The 11,583-nt window shown below is 45.4% G+C and overlaps 1 protein-coding gene and 1 pseudogene across 1 annotated transcript; both read right to left on the minus strand.

The window, feature by feature from the left end:
- Positions 1-2,969, minus strand: LOC123144975 (50S ribosomal protein L19, chloroplastic). Its single transcript, XM_044564251.1, has 4 exons — positions 2,527-2,969; positions 1,965-2,051; positions 1,753-1,883; positions 1-343 (listed from the first exon to the last, which is right to left on the minus strand). The coding sequence occupies exons 1-4, from the start codon at positions 2,866-2,868 to the stop codon at positions 235-237; spliced, it is 669 nt and encodes a 222-aa protein (XP_044420186.1). The 5' UTR covers positions 2,869-2,969; the 3' UTR covers positions 1-234.
- A 1,835-nt stretch (positions 2,970-4,804) lies between these two features.
- LOC123142605 (uncharacterized) lies at positions 4,805-9,735 on the minus strand (annotated as a pseudogene).
- Between the last annotated feature and the right edge of the window lie 1,848 nt (positions 9,736-11,583).

Genomic DNA, 11,583 nt, shown 5'->3' on the forward strand with positions numbered 1-11,583 from the left:
GGCGCAATAAACATCATCATATTCATGCCGGAGCGCTGGTAGGAATTTTATACACTCACAAGGAAGTACACTCCACCGCAAGACGAAATATATGCCAATTAAAAAAAGATGTAAAATTATGCGACTCGAGGTTCAGAGATCATTACAGTGGATGCACAGATCTGAACATGATCGTGAAAACTCGTTTGCCAAGGAGAAATCGACATGCTAGTGTGAGAAGCCGCGTATCTAATCTCACTTGAAAGTTGAGAAACGGGGAAGCTTGTACTTCAGGTAGTACAACTTTGCCCTCCTCACCTTCTTGTGTCTGATTACTTTGATCTCCTTGATCCTTGGTGAGTATCTGCAATGGAATGTATAGGCTCAGTAAGTATCATTTTGTTGCAGGGATCAGTCTGGACAGTGTTTGGTCTTCAAGCATTTCTATTTCCGGGTGCACGAAAAGCAAAACATGATATTTAGCACAAATAAAGGGCCACTGCTCATATGATTTCAATTTTTACACATGAGACGATGGGCCAGCTGTTTTCTCGTTACTACGGAAGATGCGTGCAAATAAACACATTCAACAGCAGCAATATGCAAAGTGAATCATATTGCAAATAGACTCTTCTATTTTATTTGCAGAAATGAGAGCATTTGTAAGTTGGATAACCCTATCTGAGTAGTGAGTAGAATAAGAGTAACGGAAAAGGTACTTGCTTAATCCAAAGTTTCACATTCATGATAGTGCAACAACGTCAATGCCAAACAGAATTCTGCAATGAGCTGTTTAAGTACGAAAGGCTATATTGGCGATTAATTGAATGATTCAACTCCTACTTGATAGGAGAATGGCATTTTGGCTCTCGGCCTCCATGGAGGCCGATTTTTTGAAAAAAATTAAAATTCAAAAATTTTGGTTTCAAAAAAATTGAAAAAAATTGTGCAAGTAAACAAGGATGTGAGGCGTATGTGTGTAAAATTTTAGGATGAAACACGCTGAAATGCGACCTGAACAAAAAAGACAAATTCATGATCTGAGAAGATGAATAGTACCATGTGTTAAAAAGCCCCAGATTTGTCTTTTTTTGCACAGCCCTCATTTCAACGTATTTCGTCCTGAAAAGTTACACACTTGTGCACTATGCCTTCATCTATCTCTGTATTTTTTTTCAGAATTTTTGAAATGTAAAAAATATGAATTTTCATGAATTTTGAATTTTGCATTTGGAGGCCTCCATGGAGCTCGGCCTCAAAAAGCAATTTTCATACTTGATAGTTGTCCAATCCTTCATAGAAAATTCCAAGTTGCATCAATGAACTGGTTTTGTAAATTTGCCTCTTCCGTAAGGACGTAAGTAATGCATTTTGAGCCATAATGCTTCACACCTTTCAAACATTCAAAGGGAAATTCCAAACTAACCTACGCAGATCATGACAAAAGTATCTTGGGTGCTGAATTCATTGTAAATTTGATACAAATAGCCATTCAACCATTTTAAGGTGGACCTTAGAAAACTTAAGTACCTGAGATCAAGTATGTGAAGGCCAACGACCTCAAAAGTCTCATATACACATGTTGATATAACTAAGGTTAGTATGCCGGTAGAAAGACGTGTACATAGTCCAAATTTCTTGTTAAAGCGAACAAAAGATACACATAAATGTTTTGCGATATAGATTCAATACAAACTCACTGTCACCATTTGATACATGCGATGGTATCCACATTAAATGAAAAACTCGGTAAATTAAGTAAACTCGACTTACATGGGGAATGTAATTTCAACTCCAACACCGGCAATAATCCTCCTGACGCGGATCGTGGTGTGAACACCAGATTTGTGCTTTGCAATGATTATACCCTTAAAGAGAGACAATCTCCTCTTGTTGGGACGTTGCTGCAACAACATTTGCTTAGGACATCAATAACCCCCAAATGAGAAAACAAAATCACATTCAAGAGTAGCAAACAATCTCACCATTCTAAGCTCGATGATGTCACCAGGCTTCAAATCCGGAAGCACTTTCACCTTCTCAGCCTCCTCGATGAACTGCTTGTTCAGAATCTATGGTACCAAATAATTCAGGGAATAGTATATCACACGTCAAGCGCGCGCTCCAAAAGACCAAACTGGTCTTGGATGTAACAAGTAAAAGTATACAGAAACCCAAGGAACCACCAGGCTCCATCCACGCATGCTAATGCAATCATGAAACTTATTTTAGCAAGCTATATCTTCCCCTATCTGAACCCTAAGCGAGAAAAACCGGTTATCCTTTTCGTTGCTAAATTCACAATATATGTTAGTACAACCTAATGCGATGGTGCTCAAGAGACTAGGCTTCTAGCAACTCAACAGAAAACTCAAAACTATTTGTATCAATATTATAATTTTGTATATTAAGCTAAGAAATGATACCACTCCATAGCCTGCTGCTTCGCTACCTGCATTTATCCACCGCCAACATTTTCACCAAACTTGACTGGAGGCTTGCCTTTCTTCAAACCGAAGAGGCAATGTATGCGGAAGAGATGCTTACCCCGATGATCTCGCCGAACTTAATCGGCTTGGGCCTCGGCGCCGGCTCCTCCTCTTCCTCCGCCAATGCCACAGCCCCCTCCGCCTCCCCCTCCTCGGAGTCAGCAGAGGCAGCGACAGGCTCGCCCTCAGGAGCAGGCTCAGACACGGGCTCCGGCTCAACGGCGCCGGCGTCTGAGTGGGCGACTAAATGGGTGGTCCTGCGATGGGAGGTGGATAAGGAGAGGCGGCGGAAGGAGGAGGACAGCGCAAGGAGCTGCGGCGGCGGAGGCGAGCGATGATTCAATAGTGCGTGGGGAAGAAGTGTGCCGGTCGCGGCGGCGGCGGTGGCGGCGGCGGCCATCGAAAGGTCAGGCGGGCAAAGATGTCAGCGCCGTCGCATGGGCCGGAGGAAGAAGCGAGAGAGGTGCCGGACGGGGGCGGGGAGGATTGGGGGATGAACGTTATCCTTTTTGTTGGAGGGGCAGTGCCGCTGCATGTAGGCCCACGTTCTATCCAGAGGTCGTAGACGATCTGAACCGTCCATTGTGAAGCTGATGACAATTGGCGTAAAAAAAATTCTCACCATGCCACCCGCCGTGTTTGGGTGCGGGTTAGAGCATCTAAACCCGGACTCACACATCCGATCCCTCAAACGTCCGTGGACGCGTCGACCCGCGTCAGCGGACAATGACCGGTCACGTCTTAAATATTTGATTCTACAACTGAACACCTTAAATTAGAAACCTCAAATACATATTATTACATGCAACGTAAAACCCATCTTTAAACGAAGCTCATCCGGTTCCGCTGTGCCCATGTCCGGCGGTCGGCTGCGCTTCCTGGAGTGTTGCTTTGATCGCAGACAAGGTAGAGTAGGGCATGTGACATGAGCCGGCTCACGGGACTCAAGAAGCCGTCATCTCCCATGCCCTACTCTTCCTCGTCAGAGCCCGGAACCCGAACAGTGCCGGTGGACGTCAGATCGATGATGGATCCATCTTGGGACGAGCCGGCGACATCCACCACGACGGGGTTGCGTCGCCCGGACTTCTGCGCCATACAGGGTGCCGGAGAATGCGACTCCGCCACCGTCGCCTCCCACGCCCGCTGCCTCGCACGACAGGTATGCCACACCATGTTTGCGTCGGACGATGCTCATGGTGCGTCAATGGCCTCGGCGCGCCAACGAAGGGGTTGCGCGTTCGCCACCCTGTTCGGACGCCAGATGGACTGCATCGTCTCCGATGAGGCAGCAACGGCACACCTACAGCCAGATCCATGCTCCATTTGGGCGGACGCAATGGATTCCCGACGAAAGGAGTCCGAGCGCTACCTTGCACGGGCCTCCTCCCGGGAGCGATGGAGCACAAGCCGGACAACCATCTCCTCTTTAGGGTTGTGTGGGATGACCTCGGGGTCGACGGATCTCGAGGTGAAGGACTCAGATTCGCCGCCCGTCATGTCGAAGAAGGCCGAAGCTCACCGGACGGGAGCTTGGGTGGCGGGAGGGGGGAGAATGATAGGTGGGAATCCGATGAACGAGTTCACGCCCGAGGGTGGCCCGATTTTCACGTCGTAGGATCGAATCGGGAGGGATAACTAGCTGCAAGCAGCCAGGATAACTAGCTTTATACCTGTCAAGGTTGGATGCAACCCATATGTTGGGGATGGCTGACCGAAACTACAAGAACTCCAACCCGCTGTGCGAACAATCGCATAACCACAAACCGGAACTAATCCACACAAAACGGCCGGAACCGTAGAGCCCGAACTAGGGGGAACCAGAGGCTCCTTCTCGCAAATCCGAATTAACTCACTAGAGCAAATGAAGTAAGATCTCTCAGATCTCTCTAGCAGTCTTGCTGCATAAACTTGTAGCTGAATGGTTGGACAAAAGGTTTTTTAAGAGGATGGGGGAGATGGGGTTTTATAGCAGGGACAACCCCCTTAGCTAGGTGTGAAAATGGTTTCAAAAGTAAGCAGGTTTGCATGGCTTCCTTGGGTGAATAAGCAGTCAACTTTGGGAGTTGTTGCAGAGCTCCTCGAAAATTCGCGAAGCCTTGACAGCCTGGACACCTTCCACGAGAATGATTAGAACTTTTGACTCACAACTCCAAATGATGTGAGGTTTTTTGCATTGGAAAGATAATTTGATGTAGCTTCTGTTGATGTACCCCTATGGCCCCGTCTATCCACTTCATGGGTGTGGCACAACAAAACATCAGAGGGAAAAACTGACAGCATCAGCTTCACTTGATACTTGTTTTCTCCAAACTTATTCGTCCAAAGCGGTTGCTTCAAGAGCTCATAGGTTGTTGGATTGCTTCCATGTTATACCTAAGTTCAACAAACAACAATGGGGATGAAAGCATAGTTGTGTCATCAGGGTTACAAGGTAAACTTAAGTTAGCGTTCACCTGGTCACTTATTTGTTTGGCGCGACTTCTTGTGATTGGACCTATAATTGTTGGAGACTTGTCGATGGTTGTGGTGTACTCATCATCCTCCCCCTCTGGAAAAGGAGTTGTCCTCGACTCTGATGGTCCAAAGTATGGAGAGAGGTCGGGCACATTGAAAGTTGGACTAACACCATAATCCATCGGAAGGTCAATCTTGTAGGCATTGTCATTGATCTTCGCAAGCACTTTGAATGGACCATCTCCACGTGGCTGCAACTTGCATTTGCGTTGATTCGGGAAACGATCCTTCCGCAGGTGTACCCACACAATATCACCTTCTTCAAACAACACCTTCTTTCTTCCCTTGTTTGCTCGTTTTGCATATTGTTTAGTCATCTTCTCAATATTTTCCTTGGTCTTCTCATGAATTTTCTTCACGAAGTCAGCAAGCTTACTTGCATCAAGATTGGTTCGCTCCTGCAATGGTAAAGGCAAAAAGATCTATGGGAGCAGCAGGTTTGAAACCATGAACAATTTCAAAAGGACAAAATTTAGTGGTCGAATGTACTGCCCTGTTGTATGCAAACTTCACGTGGGGGAGACACTCTTCCCACATCTTCAAATTTTTCTTTAAAACTGCTCTTAGCATCATGGATAGTGTGCGGTTGACAACTTCGGTTTGTCCATCTGTTTGTGGGTGGCATGTAGTGGAAAATAGAAGCTTTGTTCCTAGCTTTGCCCACAATGTTTTCCAAAAATAACTCAAAAACTTGGTGTCACGATCTGAAACAATAGCGCGTGGTACTCCATGTAGTCGCACGACTTCCCTGAAAAACAAATCAGCAATGTGTGAAGCATCATCGCTCTTATGACACAGGATAAAATGAGCCCTCTTGCTAAACCTATCAACCACCACAAAAACTGAATCACTCCCCCTCTTAGTGCGTGGTAATCCAGGAACAAAGTCCATAGAAATATCTTCCCAATGTGTACTAGGAATTGATAAGGGCGTATAAAGTCCATGAGGGTTTAAACGTGACTTAGCTTTGCGGCAAATCTCACAACGTAGCATGTAGCGCTCAACATCACGCCTCATCCTTGGCCAAAAGAAATGGTCAATCAGCACACTCTCAGTTTTCTTTGCTCCAAAATGTCCCATGAGACCACCAGCATGAGCCTCCTACAAAAGCAGCAAACAAACAGAGCAATCTGGGATGCACAATTTGTTAGCTCGAAACAAGAATCCATCATGCACGTGAAACTTTTCCCAACCTTTCCCCTCACTACACCTTGAGTGTGGTTCAACAAAATATGGGTCATTGGCATACAATTCTTTGATACTTTTCAACCCAAGAATTTTAGTATCAAGTTGTGAGAGTAAAATATGGCGTCTAGACAAAGCATCAGCAACAACATTATCTTTTCCTTTCTTGTACTTGACAATATAGGGAAAAGATTCTATGAATTCACTCCATTTTGCATGTCTACGGTTCAGTTTCTGTTGACCCCTAAGGTGCTTTAAAGATTCATGGTCGGAATGTATCACAAATTCTTTGGGCCACAAACAATGTTGCCATGTTTCTAAAGATCTCACAAGTGCATATAATTCTTTGTCATAAACTGAATAATTTAGAGTTGGACCACTTAGCTTCTCACTAAAATATGCAATAGGCCTACCTTCTTGCATTAGTACGCCTCCAATACCAACACCACTTGCTTCACATTCAATTTCAAAAGTCTTACCAAAGTTGGGTAGCGCAAGCAATGGTGCAGATGTCAATTTTTCTTTGAGCTCTCGGAAGGCCTTCTCTTGTGCATTTTCCCACTTGAAGGGAACATCTTTCTTGGTTAGCTCATTCATTGGGGCAGCAATGGTGCTGAAGTCCTTCACAAACCGACGGTAGAAACCAGCAAGGCCAAGAAAGCTTCGTACTTGGCTTACATTTTGTAGAGGCATCCACTCACGGATGGCCTTGACCTTCTCCTCATCTACCTCCACACCTTGACCTGAAACAACAAAGCCAAGAAACACAACTTTTTCTATGCAAAATGTGCACTTTTCCTTGTTAGCATATAATCTCTCCTCTCTTAGGACAACAAGCACACACTGGATGTGTTCAACATGTTCATCCAAAGTTTTGCTATAAATCAGGATGTCATCAAAGTAAACAACCACAAACTTGCCAATGAACATTCTAAGCACATGATTCATTAATCTCATGAAGGTACTAGGTGCATTTGTCAATCCAAATGGCATAACTAACCACTCATACAAACCAGATTTTGTTTTGAAAGCAGTTTTCCATTAATCACCCTCTCTCATTCTTATTTGGTGGTAGCCACTTCGCAAGTCAATTTTAGAAAAGATTGTGGCACCACTGAGTTCATCAAGCATATCATCAAGCCTAGGTATTGGGTGCCTATACCTCACGGTGATGTTGTTAATAGGCCTGCAATCACAACACATTCGGGAAGATCCATCTTTCTTTGGTACTAAAAGAACGGGTACATCACAAGGAGAGAGACTTTCCCTTACATAACCTTTGTTTAGTAGGCCTTCAACTTGTCGCTGAATCTCTTTGGTTTCCTCCGGTTTGTGCGGTATGGTGGTCGGTTCGGCAATGAGGCTCCTGGTACAAAATCAATTTGGTGCTCAATGCCTCTTTGTGGTGGCAGCCCTGGTGGTATCTCCTGGGGGAACACATCTTCATACCCTTGCAAAATTTTAGCAACAACACTAGGAATGGTAGAGGGTAATTCGTTAGTAGAAAGAAAGCTATCCTTGTACAAAAGTACAGAGAACACGGAGTTGGGTTCTCTCAACTCTCTCATGTCCCTTTTCCTAGCCATCATAACTAATCCCTGTTTTTCCCATGTCTTGGTCAATTTAAGCTGTGGGGTTTTATTTGGCTTTGGATTCTCTCGCTCACTATGTTGGTGGATGTCACTCAAGTGTTTCTCGCTCACTCTCTCTTTCCTTTTCAGATCATCCATCAATATTTCTTCGGGTGTCAAAGGGAGCAAAGATATGCGCTCTCCCTCGTATTGGAACCAGAGACGATTAGCACGGCCGCTGATTTGCACATCATGATCATACAACCAAGGTATTCCCAACAGCAATTGGCATGCTTGCATTGGCACCACGTCACATTCCACTTGATCTCGGTACTTCCCATTGGAAAACTGAACGGTGACTATGTTGCTTACTCTAAGTGTACCACAATCATTGAGCCATTGCATCTTATATGGACTTGGGTGCCTTCTTTGTTTTAGTCCCAATTTCTCTACCAAATATGAACTTGCAATGTTGTTGCAGCTGCCATTGTCAACAATAATTCTGCAAACCTTGTCCTTGATGGTGCCACGGGTGTGAAAAATATTATGTCGCTGCCCTTTCTCTTCTCTAGCTGCATTGACACTAAGCACACGACGGGAAACAAAGCAATCTCCCATGTCGGCCTGAATATCACAAGCACTCTTCTCATCATCTTCATCCTCATGATCACCCGATGCTCCATTATCTTCATGGTCACTCTCAGATTCCCATTCACCTTGTTCATTCACAAAGAGAACTCTCTTGTTTTGACATTCAGAAGAAATGTGACCATGCCCTTTGCACTTCCAACACTCAATATCTCGGCTTCGAGATGATGGTATAGCTATGGGGTTAGAGGTACTTCCAGCAGCAGAAGGAGCACGCTTGTCAGCATTCCTAGGGGCCGGTGATGATGCCGATGAAACCGCTGTTCGTCGGGTGGCAGTAGGGTGTGAAGTATGTTGAAACTGAGAACCACCATGAGAGGCACTTGGCTGCAACCTTTGCCATGGTGTGGTGGTGCGGTTATGAGATATCCGTCCATGACCACTCCGCTGCACCTTCCTCTCCGTGCGCTTTGCTTGCTCCAAAATATCTTGTAGAGTGTTATAGGGAAACATCTCCACAAAATCAGAAATTTCATTGTTGAGACCATGCAGAAATCTTGCCATCTTTGACTCCTCATCTTCATGAATACGAGCATGAACCAACAACAATTCCATCTCTTTATAGTACTCATCCACCGTGCGCGTACCTTGGCTGAGGCGTTGCAATCTGTTTCGGAGATCTCTTTGATATTGTGAAGGAACAAACCTTCGCCTCATGGCTTGTTTCATCTCTTCCCAAGTGTTAATGTGATCACGGCCTAGCAGCAGCTGATTTTCTTGTAGTTGGTTCCACCAAGTGAGTGCATAACCAGAAAACTCAACACAAGCAAGGTTTACTCTCTCCGGATCAGCATGGTCATGGATACGAAAAATCCGATCACACTGCTCTTCCCAATCAAAATATGCATCGGGATCTTCCTTTCCTGTGCACTTGGGGACGTGCAACTTGATTCTTGCTATGTCATCTCGACCATCTCGATCACGACGTTCTGCACGACGCCCATCTTCAGCAGCACAATGGTATGGGACACCATCATAATCAACAAAATCATCTCCATGACCACGAGCAACACTTTCATGAGGGTCATAGTAGTGCCCACGAGGACCATGGCCTTGCCCTCGAAGTTGTCCTCCTCGCTGCCCTCCATGAGCAGCAGCACCACGCCCATGAGCAGGAGCCACATGTCCACCATGGCTGTTGTTTTCATCCTCCAAGTCACCATCCACAACAGCATGTATGGCATTCTCATCCCCAACTTCCTCAAGTGGGTCAATAGGGTGTTGTCGGTGTCCAACCCTATCGCCACCTGCTGGAGGTCGCTCGTGAAACATCCTTCCAAGGTCTCGAACCATGTTCCGTAATTCCTGAAAATCAGCACGTGTGACCGGGGCATCTTCTTCCCCATGGTTTTCTCCATGAACACTCGATCTAGATCCTGCCATGTTAGTAAGGCCAAAAGTGGAATAGGATAATTTTGTGGAATCACACAACCTCACCTCTTACTCACCAAAGTTCTTATGAGTTCACATCAGATTGTGCTTCTCCCGGATGTGTTAAAGCGATTGAAAGACAGGGATCAAAGAACTAGCTTCGGTTTTTGGTGGAGCTCGGTGGGGTAAACAAAAAGGGGCTTGTGCTGAAATCAAGTTGATGCAAACCAAGAAAATATGGGGATAGATCTGCTGCACCTTTGCACCAAGATTGAAAAACACACAACACACAAGCTTCTGAAAATTTTTCTACCAAGCTGAAACTTTTCGATCTTACACAACACTTTCTTTTTCTCTCTTGACTTTTTTTGCCACTCTTTTTTTCTCTTTGATTCTTTTTTTTGCCACTCTTTTTTTCTCTCTTTTTCCAAAGCACAACAACCAAATCTGAAAGCAATTATGAAGATGAACTTGGTGCAGATCTAAAAGATGAAGAACATGCAAGGTATGCAACAACAAGATCTCAGCACCAACAAGCCTTGGATTTATTTTTGGTGGGGCTTTGGACTTCTAGGACAGAAAATATAGCATGAAAAACACTCGATCTAAAGGGATGATAGCAAGATAAACTTGGATAACAGATCCTACCATGTCAATGAAGGCTCTGATGCCAGATGATAGGTGGGAACCCGATGAACGAGTTCACGCCCGAGGGTGGCCCGATCTTCACGTCGTAGGATCGAATCGGGAGGGATAACTAGCTGCAAGCAGCCGGGATAACTAGCTTTATACCTGCCAAGGTTGGATGCAACCCGTACGTTGGGGATGGCTGACCGAAGCTACAAGAACTCCAACCCGCTGTCCGAACAATCGCAGAACCACAAACCGGGACTAATCCACACAAAACGGCCGGAACCGTAGAGCACGAACTAGGGGGAACCAGAGGCTCCTTCTCGCGAATCCGAATGAACTCACAAGAGCAAAGGTAGCAAGATCTCTCGGATCTCTCTAGCAGTCTTGCTGCATAAGCTTGTAGCTGAATGGTTTGACAAAAGGTTCTCTAGAGGATGGGGGAGATGGGGTTTTATAGCAGGGACAACCCCCCTTAGCTAGGTGTGAAAATGGTTTCAAAAGTAAGCAGGTTTGCATGGCTTCCTTGGGTGAATAAGCAGTCAACTTTGGGAGTTGTTGCAGAGCTCCTCGGAAATTCGCGAAGCCTTGACAGCCTGGACACCTTCCACGAGAATGACTAGAACTTTTGACTCACAACTCCAAGTGATGTGAGGTTTTTTGCATTGGAAAGATAATTTGATGTAGCTTCTGTTGATGTACCCCTATGGCCCCGTCTCTCCATCACATGGGTGTGGCACACCAAAACATCAGAGGTAAAAACTGACAGCATCAGCTTCACTTGAAACTTGTGTTCTCCAAACATGTTCCTCCAAAGCGGTTGCTTCAAGAGCTCATAGGTTGTTGGATTGCTTCCATGTTATACCTAAGTTCAACCAACAACAATGGGAATGAAAGCATAGTTGTGTCATCAAGGTTACAAGGTAAACTTAAGTTAGCGTTCACCTGGTCACTTATTTGTTTGGCGCGACTTCTTGTGATTGGACCTATAATTGTTGGAGACTTGTCGATGGTTGTGGTGTCCTCATCAAAGAATATATGTGGGGTCGGGAGGGCCAATGGTCCAGGTCCGACGTGGTGGACGCACCCGGGCGCCCCCATATTCGCCCCATATTTGGGCTGAATATGAGGGGTGCCGGTCCACCCAGGCGTTTGAGGCCCGTTTGAGACACCCTTCTGGGTCGATTTTTCAT

The sequence above is a fragment of the Triticum aestivum genome, chromosome 6D (assembly GCF_018294505.1).
Source record: "Triticum aestivum cultivar Chinese Spring chromosome 6D, IWGSC CS RefSeq v2.1, whole genome shotgun sequence".
In the NCBI taxonomy this organism is placed as follows: domain Eukaryota; kingdom Viridiplantae; phylum Streptophyta; class Magnoliopsida; order Poales; family Poaceae; genus Triticum; species Triticum aestivum.